Source organism: Heterodontus francisci, chromosome 4 (genome assembly GCF_036365525.1).
Source record: "Heterodontus francisci isolate sHetFra1 chromosome 4, sHetFra1.hap1, whole genome shotgun sequence".
Classification (NCBI taxonomy): domain Eukaryota; kingdom Metazoa; phylum Chordata; class Chondrichthyes; order Heterodontiformes; family Heterodontidae; genus Heterodontus; species Heterodontus francisci.
In genome coordinates this window covers 90089757-90110308 of record NC_090374.1, presented here as the reverse complement: position 1 = coordinate 90110308, position 20552 = coordinate 90089757, and the positions used below count along the sequence as shown (strand labels likewise).

The following is a 20552-nucleotide window of genomic DNA, read 5'->3' as shown; positions in this document are numbered from 1 at the left end:
CACATTTCTCTGCACTGAACTCCATCTGCCACCTGTCTGGCCATTCCACCAACTTGTCTATGTTCTTTTGAAGTTCTACACTATCCTCCTCACAGTTCACAATGCTTCCAAGTTTCATATCATCTGCAAACTTAGAAATTGTGTCCTGTACATCAAGGTCTAGGTCATTAATACATATCTGGAAAAGCAAGTGCCCAGCACTGAACCTGGGAACTTTACTACAAACCTTCCTCCAGCCTGAAAAACATCCATTAACCACTAATTTTTGTTTCCTGTCACTCATGCAGTTTCATATCCATGTTGCTACTGTTCCTTTTATTCCATGAGCTACAAGTTTGCTCACATGTCTGTTGTGTGGCACAGTATCAAATGCCTTTTGAAAGTCCATGTACACCACATCAACAGCATTGCCCTCATCAACCCACTCTGTTACCGCCTCAAAAAACTCAAGCAAGTTAGTTAAACATGATTTTCCCTTATGAAATCCATGCTGTCTTTCCTTAATTAACTCGCATTTGTCCATGTGACGATTGGTTTTGTCCCAAATTATTTTTTCTAGAAGTTTTCCCACTACGGAAGTTAAACTGACTGGAGCTGCATAAGCTGTTCCTGTGCCACTGAGAAGGTTGACAGCAGAGAAGAGCAGCTCAAGGTGAGTGAACTGCAAGACAGGTGAACAGACTTCCAAGAAATTGGCAATTACCTATCAAGCAGTAAAAGCACTCTCTCAGAAGAGCACCAGTCTCTCACTTAGGCATGGCTGGAGCTCTTCGGCCTGTCAGTTTCACTGAAAAAGCAGTGCCTGCTGTGCACTCCCCTGGTTGATACTGGTGGGTTGCTGACAGCTCAGGAATTAAGTGTTAAAGCCAGAACGCTTGGTTAAAAAACAGCAGCTAATGTAGCATAGTGGTGATGTCACTAGACTACTAATCCAGAGACCCAGGCTAACTTGAACACTGGTTCAAATCCCACCACAGCAGCTGGTGGAATTTAAATTCAGTTAATCAAAAAAAAATCTGGAATTGAAAGCTAGTCTCAGTAATGGTGCCATGAAACTATCAATTGTCGTAAATACCAATCTAGCTTACTAATGTCCTTTCGGGAAGGAAATCTGCTGTCCTTACCTGGTTTGGCTTACGTGTGACTCCAGACCCACAGCAATGTGGTTGACTCTTAACTGCCCTCTGAAATGGCCTGGCAAGCCACTCAGTTGTCAAAGGCAATTAGGGATGGGCAACAAATGCTGGCCTTGCCAGCAACACCCATATACCATGGAAGAATAAAAGCTTATAAAGCTGTAAATAAAAGCTTATGTAAAGATTAGGCTCTAGTTCTATCCTTCACTGCCTGGCTATATGAAATAGAATACCGTTGGCAGTTAAGATTCTGCCCATTAAGTCAGAAATAGCATAAATTATTTCTAAATAAAACTGGTAAAAATGTTTTGCATAAACTAAATATACAAGCTTTTGAAGACAAAAATGAAATTGCTAGAATACATTACTAACTATAACATAGGTTTTCATTGCGAGGCAGAGAAAAATTACCAGTGGATAAGGGGAAACCAGTGGATGTGGTGCATTTGGATTTTCAGAAGGCTTTCGATAAAGTCCCACACAGGTGGTTAGTAAGCAAAATTAGAACACATGGGATTGGGGTTAATATACTGGCATGAATGGATAATTGGTTACTGGACAAAAAACAGAGTGTAGGAATAAACGGGTCATTCTCAGGTTGGCAGGCTGTGACGAGTGGGGTGCCGCAAGGATCAGTGCTCGAGTCCCAGCTATTCACAATCTATATCAATGATTTGGATGTGGGGACCAAATGTAATATTTCCAAGTTTGCTGATGACACAAAACTTGGTGGAAATGAGTTGTGAGGAGGATGCAAAGGGGCTTCAGGGGAATTTAGACAGGCTAAGTGAGTGGGCAAGAAGATGACAGATGGAAAAGAATGTGGAAAAATGTGAAGTTAGCCACTTTGGTAGATAAGCAGAAATGCAGAGTATTTTTTAAATAGAGATTGGGAAGTGTTGATGTCCAAAGGGACCCGAGTGTCCTTCTTCAGAAGTCACTGAAAGCTAACATGTAGGTGCAGCAAACAATTTGGAAGGAAAATCGTATGTTGGTCTTTGTTGTAAGAGAATTTGAATACAGGAGTAAAGCTGTCTTGCTGCAATTGTATAGACCCTTAGCGAGACCGCACTTAGAATACTGCATACAGTTTTGGTCTCTTTGCCTAAGGAAAGATATACTTGCCATAGAGGGAGTGCAACAAAGGTTGCAGATGGTACACACTGGAGCCACAGTGTGCTAGTGGTTGAGTGACAGATCATTTATGGTGGTGGACCAGATGCCAATCAAGTTGCTGCTTTATCCTACGTGATGTTGATTGTCGTTGGAGCAGCATTCATCCAGGCAAGTGGAAGGTATTTCATCACACTCCTGACTCGTGCCTTGCAGATCGTGGAAAGGCTTTAGGGAGTCAGGAGGTAAGTTACTTGCCACAGAATACCCAGTCTCTGACCTGCTCTTACATTTATGTGGCAGGTCCAGTTAAGTTTCTGGTAAATGGTGATTCCCAGGATTTTGATGGCGGAGAATTCAGTATGGTAATGCAGTTGAACGTCAAGAGGTGGTGTTTAGAATCTCTCTTGTTGGAGATAGTCATTATCTGACACTTGCTTGCCGTGAGTGTTACTTGCCACTTATCAGCGCAAGTCCGAAAGTTGTCCAGGTCGTGCTGCATGTGTGCACGGACTGCTTCATTAACCGAGGACAAACATACGAACATATAAATTAGGAGCAGGAGTAAGCCACTCAGTCCTTTGAGCCTGCTCCACCATTTGATAAGATCATGGCTGATCGGATTGTGGCCTCAACTATACTTTCTTTTACTTGACAATTTGCAAATGGAACTGAGCACTGCGCAATCAGCAGAGGACATCCTCACTTCTGATCTTATGATGGTGGGAAGGTCATTGATGAAGGAGTTGAAGATGGTTGGACCTAGGACACTACCCTGAGGAACTCCTGCAGTGATGTCCTGGGGCTGAGGTGATTGGCCTCCAACAACCACAACCATCTTCCTTTGTGCTAAATATGACTCCAGCCAGGGGAGTTTACCCCATGGTTTCCACTAACATCTATTTTACTAGGGCTCCTTGATGCTGCACTCGGTCAAATGCTGCCATAATGTCAAGGGCAGTTACTCTCGTCTGATCCCTAGAATTCAGCTCTTCTGTCCATGCTTGGACAAAGGCTGTAATGAGATCTGGCACCGAGTGGTACTGGCAGAACCCAAACTGAGTATCGGTGAGCAGTTTATCTGAGAGTATGTTTTGAGCAATAGCACTGTCGATGACACCTTCCAATAGAACAAAGAACAGTACAGCACAGGAACAGGCCATTCGGCCCTCCAAGCTTGCGCCGATCTTGATGCCTGCCTAAACTAAAACCTTCTGTACTTCCGGGGTCTGTATCCCTCTATTCCCATCCTATTCATGTATTTGTCAAGATGCCTCTTTCACGTCTCTATGGTACCTGCTTCCACCACCTCCCCCGGCAACAAGTTCCAGGCACTCACCACCCTCTGTGTAAAGAACTTGCCTCGCACATCCCCTCTAAACTTAGCCCCTCTCACCTTAAACCCAAGTCCCCTAGTAACTGACTCTTCCACCCTGGGAAAAAGCTTCTGACTATCCACTCTGTCCTAGCCGCTTATAACTTTGTAAACCTCTATCATGTCGCCCATCCACCTCCTTCGTTCCAGTGAAAACAATCCGGGTTTATCCAACCTCTCCTCATAGCTAATGCCTTCCAGACCAGGCAACATCCTGGTAAACCTCTTCTGTACCCTCTCCACATCCTTACGGTAGTGTGGCGACCAGAATTGCACGCAATATTCCAAGTGTGGCCTAACTAAAGTTCCGTACAGCTGCAGCATGACTTGCCTATTTTTATATTCTGTGCCCCGACTGATGAAGGCAAGCATGCCGTATGCTCCCCTACTGAAACTTCGACCACCTGGCCGGGCTCATTCCCCAATACCAGGTCCAGTACGGCCCCATCCCGAGTTGGCCTATCTACGTATTGTTTCAAGAAGCCCTCCTGGATGCTCCTTACAAATTCTGCCCCATCCAAGTCCCTAGCACTAAGTGAGTCCCAGTCAATATTGGGGAAGTTAAAATCACCCACCACTACAACCCTGTTACCTTTACATCTTTCCAAAATCTGTCCACATATCTGCTCCTCTACCTCCCGCTGGCTGTTGGGAGGCCTGTAGTAAACCCCCAACATCGTGACTGCACCCTTCCTATTCCTGAGCTCCACCCATATTGCCTCGCTGCATGACCCCTCCGAGGTGTCCTCCTGCAGTACAGTTGTGATATTCTCCTTAACCAGTAATGCAACTCCCTCACCCCTTTTACATCCCCCTCTATCCCGCCTGAAGCTTCTAAATCTTGGAACATTTATCTGCCAATCCTGTCCTTCCCTCAACTATGTCTCTGTAATAGCAACAACATCATAGTGCCAAGTACTAATCCAAGCTCTAAGTTCATCTGCCTTACCTGTTACACTTCTTGCATTGAAACAACTGGACTCCAGACCACCAGTCCCGCTGTGCTCCACAACATCTCCCTGCCTGCTCTTCCTCTTCGTCTTACTGGCCTTATTTACTAGTTCCCCTTCTTTTATTTCACTTGCTGTCCTACTGCTCTGGTTCCCACCCCCCGCCACACTAGTTTAAACCCTCCCGAGTGACGCTAGCAAACCTCGCAGCCAGGATATTTGTGCCCCTCCAGTTTAGATGCAACCCGTCCTTCTTGTACAGGTCCCATCTGTCCCTGAAGAGATCGCAATGGTCCAGATATCTGAAACCCTCCCTTCCACACAAGCTGTTCAGCCACGTGTTTAGCTGCACTATCTTCCTATTTCTAGCCTCACTGGCTCGTGGCACAGGGAGTAATCCCGAGATTACAACCCTAGAGGTCTTGTTTTTTAAACTTACTACCTAACTCCCTAAACTTCTCCTGCAGGACCTCATCACTCTTCCTGCCTATGTCCTTGGTACCGATGTGTACCACAACCTCTGGCTGTTCACCCTCCCCCTTCAGAATGCCCCCTGTCCGTTCAGAGACATCCTTGACCCTGGCACCAGGGAGGCAACATACCATCCTGGAGTCTCTTTCACGTCCACAGAAGTGCCTATCTGTGCCCCTGACTATAGAGTCCCCTATAACTATTGCTCTTCTGCGCTTTGTCCCTCCCTGCTGAACAACAGTGCCAGCCGTGGTGCCACTGCTCTTTGCTGATGATTGAGAGCTGACTGATGGGGCAGTAATGTGAAGTTATTGTACAAAGCAGTCTTTTTACAAGGACTATGAAATGAAGCGTTGCTTCTCAGAAGCTGAAAAAACAAATCATTTAGTCAATTGAAAACTCAACCCAAAGAACAATGAATGTGACACACATAATTCACAATTTGCTTATTTGTTAAATCAAGTGTCTAATGAGAAGCTACGTAAGAAATTAAGTATAAAAAAGGATTTTAATGTTACAGATAATGCTTGACATACATTCAATAGCAACCTAACTGAAGGGAATAAATACACATCTGTTAAATACTTCAATATAGTATAATTTTTACCTGGAAGTGCCCTGATCCTTGCACAGAAAATACAAGATACACAATGCTGCTTTCCCAAAATGCACGGTTTAGTTTACGTTCATTGCTGGGTGTAGTGGACCAGATTCCCTTTTGTTGAGAAATCTCAAGATTACGAAGGTTGCTGCTCTTCAAAATGAAAAAGCGAACTGGTACATTTGGCCTCGGTGATGGAGATTTAGAGCCCTAAAGATAAATTACGATTCTGTTACTCTTAAACCCTTTTTTATCTTGTTCCAAAGTCTTTTTATGCTGGGTGGCAGGAGATGGTCTGAATCATAATTCAGAACTTTCCCTCCATGTTGCCAATGCACTACAGCCAATAGCATGACTGAAAACAGACAAAAATTACTTCACCTCAGGCAATTATGACCCCAAGACTCAACATTTTAGTCTTTGAGTTAGCAGCAAGTACTCAATTACTTTAGCTGAAAAGCTGTCTGAAACCAGACTTCTTCAGAAGTAGCACATACCATTAAACTATGAGGATCTTACTTTCAGAATATATTAAACATACAGGAGATGGTGCTCCTAGACAAAAAATACAACCTGCAAACAAACAAAAGCTGCACCATTTTGTAATCTGAAGATAATTTAAATGAAGTATGACTACATACTTGAATTCACTATCATGAAATACCCTTCAAGAAAAAAGATTCATGACATTCTGTATGCCTGAGTGGCAAGACTATGATATAATCTCCACAATAAGTGCAATGTATACTGCTCCTTGATGACTTAACAGCATGTTTAAAGCAACACAAGATGGATTCTGATGGTTTTCATCATTCCTCAAATGGCCAGTAAAGACTGAAGACTCTATGGGAGTCACAAATGTGAATATTAATACTGGGAATCAAGTTCAAGCTTCCTATTTAGGAACCAGACTCTTCAGCAAAGAAACATATTTTGAGAAACTTGAAAGTCTGATTTTTAATTAATGAAATGATAAATCAAGAGGCTTTTCTGTTTTGGGAAGATAATTTTTTTCTTTAAATTGCCTGCCATTTTGCCTACAATAACCATGACTATGGGGGCCATTTTTACTTACCTGACCCCTAGGGAGTGGGTCAGTCAGCAAGTCATGGGGAACCTCCATTGGTGATTTCGTCACAAGCTGTGGAGTTTCAGCTCCACAACATGTGCATGATGTCACCAATCGGTTCCCTGCCCAGAAGCTAGCCTGACTGACAAGCTGGCGTACAGATGAGCAGGGGAGCCAGTCAGTGAAGGACGCAGGAGCAGGTAAGTCCAAGCCAAGGGGTGAGATTGAGAGGTTGAGGGGAGGAGGGGAGGGATGGGATCGATTGGCGGTAGGGGGAAAGTAGATCACGTGGGCTGCCAATCCCAAGGATTTGGGGGGGGGGGGGGGGAAGAGAAAAGAAGAGGTCAAAGGCCACATGGCCAGGGGGATCTTAGAGTAGGTTAAATGGTCGGTACAACATCGTGGGCCGAAGGGCCTGTACTGTGCTATGTTCTATGATTGCAGACCCAGTTGGGTGATTGGGGGGTGGGGGGAGAAAAGAGAGTGCTGGTATTGTATTCCAGAAAGGCAGTTAGTAAAGGATTTAACCGGAGCTAATCTTTACACCCTTTCTTAGCATTTATTTACAGTTACAGATTACAAACTAGCACCTCCTAACCCAACAATCACAGTTTAATTAGTGTCTATTTGTACCTCCTTTCAACAACCAAATCAAGTAAAGGAAAGGGACTAGATATCCCTAATGAAGGGGCACCAGTGCCATACAGTAACAAAAAACAAACCATAAAGGAAACCTAACTACATCAAACTAAAAAATCAATCCCGGTAGTGATGATGCACTCTGGTCCCTCTGGTGCCAACTGGTCACGGAAGGCCTCAAGTATACCGGTAGACACCGCGTGCTCCCTCTCCAGGGACACCCGGGTGCGGACGTAGCCACGGAAGACAGGAAGAGAGTCTGGGTGGACAACCCCCTGAATTGCCGGCTGCCTGGACCTATAAATGGTCACCTTGGTCAGACCATTCCAATAGCTGCTGTGGTGGGACTTGAACCTCTGTCCTCAGGATATTAGCCTGGGCCTCTGGACCACTAGATCAGTGACAACTACCATGCCACTGTCTCCCTGTCTAAAGAAAGGAGGGTCCCATATGGGGATCAAACCCACGATCTTAGCATTATTAGCACCATGCTCTAACCAACTGAGCTAACCGGCCATTACAAAGGCCTAGTATTCCCAGGCGGTTCCCATCCAAGTACTAACCAGACCTGAGCCTGCTTAGCTGCAAGATTAAACATTTTCAGAGCACAAGTGAATCCCCAGTTAATGCCCACCAGCTCTTTCCATCTTCAGCCGGAAGTGCAGAGTGGATGTTCCATCTCAGCCTCCTCCTGCAGTCCCCAGCATCACAGAAACAAGTCTTCAGCCAATTTGATTCACTCTACATGATATCAAGAAACGGCTGAAGGCACTGGATACTGCAAGGCTGGGTCCTGACAACATTCCAGCAATAGTACTTAAGACTTGTGTTCCAAAACTAGCCGCGCCCCTAACCAAGCTGTTTCAGTGCAGCCACAACACTGGCATCAACCCAGCAATGTGGAAAATTGCCCAGGTATGTCCTGTACACAAAAAGCAGGACAAATCCAATCCTTCCAATTTCTGTCCTATCAGTCTACTCCAAATCATCAGCAACGTGATGGATAGGGTTGTCAAAAGTGCAATCAAGTGGCACATGCTCAGCAATAACCTGCTCACTGATGTGCAGTTTGGGTTCTGCTAGGGCCTCTCAGCTCCTGACCTCATTACAGCCTTGGTCCGAACATGGACAAAAGAGCTGAACTCAAGAGGTGAGGTGAGGTGAGAATGACTGCCCTTCACATCAAGGCAGCATTTGACCGAGTATGGCATCAAGGAGCAAAGCTGGAGTCAATGGGAATCTCTCCACTGGTTGGAGTCATACCTAGTACAAAGGAAGATGGTTGTTGCAGGTCAATCATCTCAGTCCCAGGACATCACTGCAGGAGTTCCTCAAGGTAATGTCCTAGGCCCAACCATCTTCAGCTGGTTCATCAATGAAATTCCCTCCATCATAAGATCAGAAGTGGGGATGTTTGCTGATGATTGCACAATGTTCAGCACCATTTGTGATTGCTCAGATACTGAAGCAGTCCATGTCCATAAGCAGCAAGACTTGGACAACATCAAGGCTTGGGCTGATAAGTGGCAAGTAACATTCGCGCTAGACAACGACCATCTCAAACAAGAGAGATTCTAACCATCTCCCTTGACGTTCAATGGCATTACTATCACTGAATCCCCCACTATCAACATCCTGGGAGTTACCATTGACCAAAAACTGAACTGGACCAGCCATATAAATGCTGTGGCTACAAGAGCAGGTCAGAGGCTGGGAATTCTGCAGCGAGCAACTCACCTCCTGTCGCCCCAGTGCCTATCCACCACCTACAAGGCACAAGTCAGGAGTGTGATGGAATACTCTCCATTTGCCTGGATGGGTGCAGCTCCAACACAAGAAGCTTGACACCATCCAGGACAAAGCAGCCTACTTGATTGGCACCCCATCCACCACCTTCAACTGTCACTGCTTCCACCACAGAAGAACATCTACAAGATGCACTGCAACAGCTCACTAAGGCTCCTTCAAAAGCACCTTCCAAACCCGTGACCTCTACCACCTAGAAGGACAAGGGCAGCAGGTGCATGGGAACACCACCACCTGCAATTTCCCCTCCAAGCCACACACCATCCTGACTTGGAACTAAAGCGCCGTTCCTTCACTGTCGCTGGGTCAAGATAGAACCATAGAAAAGTTCTGGCACAGAAGGAGGCCATTCAGCCCATCATGTCTGCGCCAGCTGAAAAAAGTAACTGCCCAATCTAATCCAGCCCGCCTTCCAACACCTGGTCCATAGCCTTGCAGGTTACAGCACTTTAGGTGCATGTCCAGGTACCTTTTAAATGAGGGTTTCTGCCTCCACCATTGATCCGGGCAGTGATTTTCTGACACCCACCACCTTCTGGATGAAAAAGATTTTTCTCATGTTCCCTCTAATCCTTCTACCAATCACCTTAAATCTGTGCCCCCTGGTAATTGACCTCTCCGCGAGGGGAAACAGGTCCTTCCTGTCTACTCTATCTAAGCCCCTTAATTTTGTACACCTCAATTAAGTCACCCCTCAGCCTTCTCTGTTCTAAAGAAAACAACTTGAGCCAATCCAATCATAGCTGCAACTTTCAAGCCCTGGCAACATTCTTGTAAATCTCCTCTGCACTCTCTCCAGAGCAATTATTTCCTTCCTGTAATATGGTGACCAGAACTGTACGCAATTCTCCAGTTGTGGCCTAACCAGCATTTTATACAGTTTCAGCGTTACATTCCTGCTTTTGTATTCTATACCTCGGCCAATAAAGGAAAGCTTTCTATATGCCTTCTTCACCACTTTATCTACCTGTCCTGTTAACTTCAGGGAACTGTGGACATGCACTCCAAGGTGTCTCACTTCTTCTACCTCTCTCAATATCCTGCCGTTTATTGTGTATTCCCTTGCTTTGTTTGCCCTTACCAAATGCATTACCTCACACTAGTCCGGATTGAATTCCATTTACCACTTTTCCGCCCACTCAACCAAACCATTGATATCATTCTGGAGTCTACAGCTATCCTCTTCACTATCAACTACATGGCCAATTTTCATGTCGTCTGCAAATTTCCCAATCATGCCTCCCACATTTAAGTCCAAATTATTAATATATAGCACAAACAGCAAGGGACCCAACACCGAGTCCTGTTGAATACCACTGGAAACCGCTTTCCATTCACAAGATGATCCTGGAACACCCTTCCTAACAGCATTGTTGGCCTACTTACACCCCAAGGACTGCAGCAGTTCTAGAAGGCAGCTCACCACTACCTTCTCAAGGGCAATTAGGAATGGGCAATAAATGCTGGCCTAGCCAGCGATGCCCACATCCCCCGAACGAATAAAAAAAGCTGCCCACAATTAATATACAAAAAATAGGGAAGGAGAACAGAGGCCTCGGGGGGAATTTGGGGGGATGCACACGAGGTCAGAGGCCCTGTGGTGGATCAGAAGCCTTGGGGAGGGGAGGGAAAGGGAAGGTCATGGAGGTCTGAGGCTTCCCATGCAGGCATTTGGATCCAGGAGGTAGTTGTAAAGGCTAACTGCTGAATTGACTAAGTCCTCACTTCAATGAAACTGCTAGTCGACAGCAGTTAAATTCCAAAAGTAGAATGACAATGAGGCATACAGTCTCATTATTATACTTTAAAGTACCAACCTGCCTCCTTGGAGCAGTGTGGTCGCCTGCTCACCTCCCAGCCTCAGTTAAAGTCAAACACGGGCAGTTCCGAAGAAGGGTCACTGACCCGAAACGTTAGCTCTGCTTCTCTTTCCACAGATGCTGCCAGACCTGCTGAGTGATTCCAGCATTTCTTGTTTTTGTTACGGGCAAGTTGGAGTTGGGCACAGGTTGGGAAATAGATTTTTCTGACTTTAACCTCCCAACCCCTGACCCAGACCTACCCTTTTTTTGGGTTAAAGTTCTCTCCTATATTTCAAAAGTGTTTCAGTTACTGAGATGCACTTTGGGATGTCCTAAGGATGTAAAGTTCATTTGTTTTAGTGAGAGCACAGCTATGCAAGTACAGCAACAAATACATATTACATATATTTCAGATTCAAATCGGCAAAGTGTTATGGTTTTGCCTTCATAATTGAAGGACAAATACAAACCATTTCTTACTAACCGATGAAAGGTCACGACCTGAAATGTTAACTGTTTTTCTCTCCACAGATGCTGCCTGACCTGAGTATTTTGTTTATTAACTATTGTGCGTTTCATGCAGCAAATTTAGTTTTTTTTCCCCTAATAAGAGTTGAAATGAAGTGATATTCCGATAAAAGTCGAAGATTATGAAGGGTTATAAATTGAGTGGCGATAGGTTATTTCAGCTGAATGTTGAGACAATGGAAGGGCACAGTTTTAAGATAAAAATAATTGGAGAAGGGGATTAGGCTGCACCATGAAAACTTGAATCAAAGTCAAAGTTTTTTTTTTAAACAGCAACTCATTGTTTGAAAGTAATAAATATTAAATCATTTGGGGGGCAGGTACGAGAATGGGATTTGATCAAGTTTTTGGGAAAAGTAATACCAGCACTGACATGATGGGCTGAATTTTCCCAACTTTGAAAATATTCGGGAGACGGAACCATTTCCGGGTCTCAACTCCGCTCAATGTCGCAGCACTGCCGCCAGCTACATTTTATGGGAGGGGGGCCAATTAGCAGGCTGCCTCCGCATTCAGCATCCAATTAAGGACAATGGGCAGCCCAGGGACACAGGAGGGCCAGTGTGTCTGAAGAAAGGACGGCTGGCAGCCCCACTGTGAAAGCTGTGTGATGCTGAGCTGTACATAGCAGGGGAGGGCAGCACAAGATGTGAAGCACAATACTGATGATGGGACCAGCAGCCAAGCACCTTCTCCCTCACGCCAAGCACTTTCGACAGGATCTCTCTGCAGGTCAAATGCATTGATTTGTGAGCCTTTACAGACAAATGGCCTGAGGCTTGCCAATTTGGTCCTTCAAAATGAACATTGCATATGCATTGCATGGCTCACAACTCTCACTGTGCTCTCGCCTCCTGTGTGCAAGGGGGGGGGGGGGGGGGGGAGTAGACAAAGCCATGTGTCACTGGCAAAGTTCAAATCCCTTCTAAAATTGGCTGCTAATTGGTTCAATTATTACCTTCACTGGCTTCCCACCACTGCCACAGGAAAAATCACAAAGAGGCAGGAACATGTGAGGAAGCTGGCCAGACGCTTTTTCTCTAAATTTTCTGGCCCAGCCACCTCCACGGGGCTGGAAAAATTTTGCCCGATATGTCGAATGGCTTATTTCTGTGCCACCACATTCAATGATTCTAAACGAGCATTTCAAAAAACTACTTACTTTGCCTGAAGGTGGTGGAGATGGGCTGGCACAGGGGCTGGGATAGTTGCTGCTGTCTGTTGATTTTACAGATGACTGATCTGACCTGTCATCAGAACTCCTCTTAGGATGGAGGAAGCCCCTCTCCTTGTATCTTTGCTGCTGCTGCTGTGACTTTAACTGAACCCTATAAAAAGAGAACTGCTGGTTTATACATTTTTGAAAACATCAATAAAAATCTTTTAAAAAGGAAATGAATATTCAAAAACATTAAAAGGTGTGGAGCAAAGCTGGGGTAAAGGAGTTAAAGTGGATAGCTCTTGTATAGACTGAATGCAGTAGCAATGAGCCAATGATCTATTTCTGTGCTGCAAAATTCTGATTCTAATCATCTTTCAAGATTATATTAATTTATTTTTGTATTACAGCTCAGTTGCCCAATATATGACCACCACCTTACATTCATATATTGGCTTCATGATGGTTGTACTTTTCACCCAAAAAAAACAGAGATAGTAATAGAAAAGCTAGTAATAGAAAAATACTGCTTATGCCGGAAATCTGAAATAAAAACAGAAAATGCTGAAATTACTCAGCAGGTCAAGCAGCATTTATGGAGAGGGAAACAGAGTTAACGTTTCAAGTTCATCTCTTTTCACCAGGGATTGTAAGCTATTCATATAGCATACAGAATTTTTTTTTCGTTGAAGTTAGTGTGCAAGGATAATGTTTGTTGCATTGAGGTTTTAAACAGCAGATGGCAGTGACACTCAAATTCTATTAATGAGCAAAAAAATCTTCTTGTATTCAAGGTGAATGACAATGTCAACAGGTAGGCTTTGCACATCCTACAGATCAGTGTGCTACCTGTCTGATATTTCGGTAAAGATAGCAAGACCTGGAGTTTAACTGAGAACCTTTACTACTATACTCTAACTTGCCAGAATATATATGACACCATATGAACTCAAGTAATTAAGAAATAGGGGTAGGCCATTCAGCCCCTCTAGCCTGTTCCGCCATTCAATAAGATCATGGCTAATCTGACTGTGGCTTCAACTCCACTTTCTTGCCTGCCACCCATAACCCTTGACTCACTTGTAGATCTCATTCAGCCTTGAATATATTCAAATGACTCAGCCTTCACTGTTCTTTGGGATACAGAATTCCAAAGATCAACGACCCTCAGGGAAGTAATTCCAAAGATCAACAACCCCAAGGAAGAAATTCCTCATATCCATCTTAAAGGGAGACTGTTTATTCTGAAATTATACCCCCTATTTCTAGAGCCCCCACAAAGTGGCCATCCTCTCAGCATCTACCCTGTCAAGGCCCTTCAGAACCTTACATTTCAATAAAATCACCTCTCATTCTTCTAATATCCAATTAATGCAGGCCCAACTTATTCAACCTTTCCTCATAAGACAATCCCTTCATCCCAGGAATCAATCTAATGAATCTTCTCTGAACTGCTTCCAATGCAAATATATCCCTCCTTATAGAGATGACAGTACACAGTACTCTAGGTGTGATCTCACCAACGGTCTGTACAGCTGTAGCAAGACTTCCCTAGTTTTATATTCCATCCCCCTTGCAATAAAGGCCAATATTCCATTTGCCTTCCTAATTACTTTTTATGATTCATGTACCAGGATACCCAGATCCCTCTGCACCGCAGCATTTTGTAGCATCTCTCCATTTAAGTAATATCCCGCTTTTCTATTCTTCCTACCAAAGTGGATAACCTAATTTTCCCATATTGTACTCTATCTGCCAAATTTTTTCCCCACTTACAACCTATCTATATATCCCTTTGAACACTGTGTCCTCATCACAACTTGTTTTCTCATCTATCTTTGTATCGTCAGCAAATCTAACTATAATACATGCTGGCCCTTCATCAAAGTCATTAATGTAGATTGTAAATGTTCAGTACGTGGACGAATATACACCATTAAGGTGAGGCTCAGGCAATAAAACAAATATAATTACAACCTTTACAAATCTCCTCTGCTATTTCACATTAAACTGATCCTTCAAAAATTTTCACTTTTTCCCATGGTGAACTGCTTCACAAAACCATTGATTTAGCTCAGACTCCGCCATCTTCAGATGGGTCTTTGACCGGAATATAAGGCAGCCAAATGAGCGAAAAATTGGAAACTCATAGCCACAGAATTGCACAAGAGGAACACAAAGTCAATGGCCCTGCTTGTTCCTTAGGCACAACTCGCATGTTCACCATGACGCAGCTGTCAATAAAGGCCACTACCACAAGAACATGAATCACATTGGATAGCTGAAAATGAATGAAATGGCTTGCTTCAGTGATGGGTGTTAAATGCACGAATTAACTTGTTAGATGGTGAGACAAAAATGAAGTCATTTATTCTATATTAGATTTTTTTCTTGCTGATGCAGTACATGCAGAGTTAAAGTCACTGTTTCTACAAATTATATGAGTAAATGTTACAGTCTGGTTAATTTTCATACCTCAGATCAAAGTGGAGATACGCGTGGTTCAGGAAGGCCATGGGCTGTGCAGTTTAACTGTCACTGTACGTGAATAGAGACCCATCTTACTGGAGTTAGTTAATTATGTTAAAATGTTTAAATGGCCAAATCAGTTCAACTCAAATCTACTGACCATAGGAAGTTTAGATTTGGTCCACAAGCACTCAAACTTTCTTACTGTGCTGCAGACCCTCTTAACAGTTGACTCAAACTTAGTGTGCCTTCAAAATTCCACTGCTATGCTTCCAGAGACCCCAGAAAAACCGACAACACAAAATTAGGAGATCACACACACGCTGCACTATTATTAAAGGAGAAGGGAAGCAAATGTCAACATAGGGACACACGTAGAATAGGGAAATAGTTCTGTCAATTGCTAGTTGATGAAACTCTCTGCCCGTGTATTAGTCTTGATCAGTTTTCCTTCCCTCCTTCCTCTCCTACAATGAAGACTGTAGGTTCGCTGTCCAGCTGCATGGATTTCTCTTGACTAATCTATTTGGATTTTTGCAGAGGTGTATAGGGTAGTGCCTATGGACTTCCAGAAAGTATTTGATAAGATGCTACACAAGAAATTAGCAAAAAAGGTGCGTATGGAATTGTAGATAAGGTTGTGGCATGGGTCAGTAATTGGTTGTGAAGTAGAAGCGAGAGAGTAGGGATAAAGAGTTCATTCTCTGATTGGTAGGATGAGACCAAGGATATTTCTCCAGCTATCTGTACTTGGATATCAGCTTTTCACCATACATATTAATCATTTGAATGAAGAGAAAAGAAAACAAAAAAGAAAAGAACATAATCAAGCAAGAAAGCAAGCAAGCAAGCTCTTGCACTTATGTAACACCTTTCATGACCTCTGGACATTCCAAAGCACTTTACAACCAACAAAGTACTTTTTGAAGTGTTATCATTGTTGTCATGAAGGAAATGTGACAGCTAATTTGTGCAAAGCAAGGTCCCACAAACAGCAAGAAGATAATGTCCAAATAATTTGTTTTAGTGATGTTGGTTGAAAGATAAACATTGGTCAGGGCAGAGAGAACTCCCCTGTCCTTCTTTGGAATAGTTCCATGGGATCTTTTACATCTACCTGATGGGGAAGACAGGGCCTCGGTTAACATCTGATCTGAAAGACAGCACCTCCATGAGAATGATACCAGAGCTTAATAGGTTTAAATTAACAGGACACATTGCATAAACTTGGCTTGTATTCCCTTGAATTTAGACAGCTGAAGGATGATCTAATCAAAGTATTGAAATGCTAAAAGGATTTGATCGGGTTGACACTGAAACGGTATTTCCTCTGCTAAAGGAATCCAGAACAAGAATGCATAATTTCAAAATTAGAGCTAGGGCATTTTGAATTGAAATCAGGAAGCACTTTTTCACACACAGGGTAGTGGAAATCTGGAACATAATCTCTCAAAAGTTTGAGAGGCTGCTGGGTCAGTTTAATTTTTCAAGAATGAAATCAACAGATGTTTAGGAGGCCAGGTAGCAAGAGATATGAAACAAAAGGTGGGTAAATGGAGTTGAGGTACAGATCAGCCATGATCTAATTGAACACAGAACAGGCTTGACAGGCTGAATGGTCTATTCCCGTTCCTACGTTTTATGAATGGCAAATTTATGCAGCACACAGCATATGCAAATGATCTTGTATATTTAATTTGCAACTGTAGAGAATAACCCCATATGATCTGTCCAAACAACAGTTACTGACTAATGTTCACATCCAGGATGGCAAGAGGTCATCCTAGACAAAGTTAATTAGTTGATAGCTATGAACATGTGCTTTAAGGTAATATGCAACATAAAAGCCATAGTATGTGCAGTGTAAATCAACATATGGTTGTCAGCAGTGCACGTAAAATAACATTTAATTTAAGTCTGATTCTACTAATGAATCCTTGCTAAGAATTGACATCACTGTCTCACTAGTCAGGCACATGAACATCAGTCTGGTCAACCACCTTCCCTCCCTTTTGAAATCTCTCCACGTGGCATGGAGGAATCAGATTGCAGGGGTCAACTATTCAAATATTTTGACTGATAGCTAAAGAACACAAAACTTTAACCAACCATGGGTTCAAAGAAACCTTTTTCAAATCTCTCAGTTAAATAAATGTTCATGTCTACTAACCTTTTATTAATTTAGTAACAAATATTTTTAAAATAACTGAAAAGATCAGGTGTGTGAAACTTCCATGCACATTGCTGTAAGGTTTGTGGATACTTGAGACAATTAAAGAACCTGCTCGACCAGATCACAGTCAATGAAAATAAGGGTAAAGAAGAACTGGGTTTCATTCTACTGATAAATTTTATGGGCGCACCTATATTTTATTTGTTTGACAGAAACACAACCTTTAAAACTTACAAAATATGGCAAAGACAGTTCCCATGTTATATCATATTGGCAGGAATCGTTAACAGTTGCAACCAAGTTAAAACGTTGCATTTTACCACCAAGACAAAGAAATGACACAACAGTAGGATAGATTTATTGGCCATTGGTTGTGCCACTTATGATTCGCTGCCATGTTTGCTTCAGGGAATTCTAATTAGAAATGCAGGAAAATACAGAGGAAGTTATCAATGGTGAAATCAGCACACAAGATTTCTTTTTATTTATTATTTCGCAGAATGTGGGCGTCGCTGACTAGGACAGCATTTATTGCCCATCCTTAATTGCCTTCAAGGTGGTGATGGTGAGCCGCCTTCTTGAACCGCTGCAGTCCCTGGGGTGTAGGTACACCCACAGTGCTGTTAGGAAGGGAGTTCCAGGATTTTGGACCCGCGACAGTGAAGGAACGGCGATATAGTTCCAAGCCAGGATGGTGCATGGCTTGGAAGGGAACTTGCAGGTGGTGGTGTTCCCATGTGTCTGCTGCCCTTGCCCTTCTAGGTGGTAGAGGTCACTGGTTTGGAAAGTTCTGTTGAAGGAGCCTTGGTGAGTTTCTGCAGTGCATTTTCTATATGGTACGCACTGCTGCCACTGTGCGTCGGTGGTGGAGGGAGCGAATGTTGAAAGTGGTGGATGGGGTGCCAATCAAGTGGACTGCTTTGTCCTGGAAGGTGTCAAGCCTTTTGAGTGTTGCTGGATCTGCACCCATCCAGGCAACTGGAGAGTATTCCAAAATACTCCTGACTTGTGCCTTGTAGATGGAGACAAACTTTGGGGAGTCAGGAGGCGCATTGCTCACACAGAATTCCCAGCCTCTGACCAGCACTTGTAGCCACAGTACTTATATGGATGGTCCAGTTCAGTTGCTGGTCAATGGGAATGATGTTGACGATAGATTGGAAAAACTGGGGTGGTTCTTCTTAGAGAAAAGTAGGTTGAGAGGAAATTTGATAGAGGTGTTCAAAGACATGAGGGGTCTTGACAGAGTAAATGGGGAGAAACTGTACCTATTGGTGGAAGGGTCACAATATATATCAATGATTTGGATGTGGGGACCAAATGTAATATTTCCAAGCTCGCAAATGACACAAAACTAGGTGGGAATATGTACTGTGAGGAAGATGCAAAGCGGCTTCAAGGAGATTTGGACAGACTTAGTGAGTGGGCAAGAACATGGCAGATGGAATATAATGTGGAAAAATGTGAGGTTATCCACTTTGGCAGGAGGAACAGATGTGTAGAGTATTTCTTAAATGGCAAGAGATTAGAAAGTGTAGATGTTCAAAGGGACCTGGGTGTCCTCGTCACTAAGTCACTGAAAGCTAACATGCAGGTGCAACAAGCAAATCAGGAAGTCTAATGGTATGATAGTCTTTATCACAAGAGGATTTGAGTACAGGAGTAGTGAAGTCTTGCTTCAATTGTATAGAACCTTGGTTAGACCTCACCTAGAGTAATGTATGCAGTTTTGGTCCCCTTACCTTAGGAAGGATATTATTGCCATAGATGGAGTGTAACGAAGGTTCAACAGACTTGTTCCTGGGATGGTGGGACAGTCCTATGAAGGGAGATAAGGGAAACTGGGCCTGTATTCTCTAGAGTTTTGAAGAATGAGAGGTGATCTCATTGAAACCGACAAAATACTTAAAGGGACAGACAGGGTAGATGCAGGTAAGATGCTTCCCTTGGTTGGGGAGTCTAGAACCAGGGGACAAAATTTCAAAATAAGGGGGAAGCCACTTAGGGCTGAATTAAGGAGAAATTTCTTTACTCAGAGGGTTGTGAATCTTTGGAATGCTCCACCCCAGAGGGCTGTGGAAGCTTGATTGAGATTGACAGATTTCTAAATACCAACGACATAAAAGGGATATGGGGAGAGTGGGAAAAAGGCATTGAAGTTGATGATCAGCCATGATCTTACTGAATGGCGGAACAGGCTCAATGGCCTACTCCTGCTCCTATGTTCCTATAAGGGTCGAGACTAGAGCACACTGACTTAAAGTGATTGACAAAAGAACCAGAAGAGACATAAGGAAAAAGTTTTTTTTTTTTACAGAGTGGTTAGGATCTGGAATGCGCTGCCTGACAGCATGGTGGAGGTAGATTCAATCATGACTTTCAAAACCAAATTGGATAATTATCTGAAGAGAAACAATTTACAAGGCTATGAGGAAAGGGCAGGGGTGCAGGACTAGCTGAGTTGCTCTCGCAGAGAGCCGGCACAGACACGATGGGCTGAACGGCCTCCTTCTGTGTTGTAACCATTCTATGATTCCATGATAGTGGGGGATTCAGTGATGGCAATGTCATTGAATGTCTAGGGAAGACGTCTAGATTCTCTCTTGTTGGAAATGGTTATTGCATGGCAATTGGGTGGCGCAAATGTTACTTGCCACTTATCAGCCCAAGTCTGAATGATGTCCAGGTCTTGCTGCATATGGACATGGGCTGATTCAGTATCTGAGTGGTCGTAAATGATGCTGAACATTGTGCAATCATCAGCGAACATCCCCGCATCTGACCTTATGATGGCGGGAAGGTCATTGATGAAGCAGCTGAAGATGGTTGGACCTAGGACACTACCCCGAGGAACTCCTGCAGTGATGTCCCGGGACTGAGACAATTGACCTCCAACAAACACAACCATCTTCCTTTGTGCTCCAACTAGTGGAAATTTCACCCGCCCCCACCCGATTCCCATTGACTCCAGTTTTGCTGGGGCTCACTGATGCCACACTTGGTCAAATGCTGCCTTGATGTCAAGGTCAGTCACTCTCACTTCACCTCTGGAGTTCAGCTTTTTTGTCCATGTTTGGACCAAGGCTGTAATGAGGTCAGGAGTTGAGCGGCCTTGGCAGAACCCAAACTGAGCATCAGCGAGCAGGTTGTTACTGCTGAGTAAGGGCCACTTGAGAATGCTGTTGACGACATCTTGCATTACTTTGCTGCTAATCGAGAGTAGACCGATAGGGTGGTAACTGGCCAGGGTGGATTTGTCCT

At 43.7% G+C, this 20552-nt stretch overlaps 1 protein-coding gene across 6 annotated transcripts in view; it reads right to left on the bottom strand.

Moving 5' to 3' along the window:
• ythdc2 (YTH domain containing 2) overlaps positions 1-20552 on the bottom strand; it is a 175707-nt gene that overhangs the window by 20196 nt on the left and 134959 nt on the right. For all 6 annotated transcript variants that reach the window (XR_010974877.1, XR_010974878.1, XR_010974879.1 and 3 more), the window contains 2 exons: positions 12653-12818; positions 5653-5856 (listed from right to left, as the gene is read on the bottom strand). Coding sequence is in view for 1 of the 6 variants with exons in the window: in XM_068029854.1 (XP_067885955.1) it covers positions 5653-5856; positions 12653-12818 (370 nt within the window). In the remaining 5 variants the exon portion in view is untranslated. The remainder of the gene's footprint in view (positions 1-5652; positions 5857-12652; positions 12819-20552) is intronic.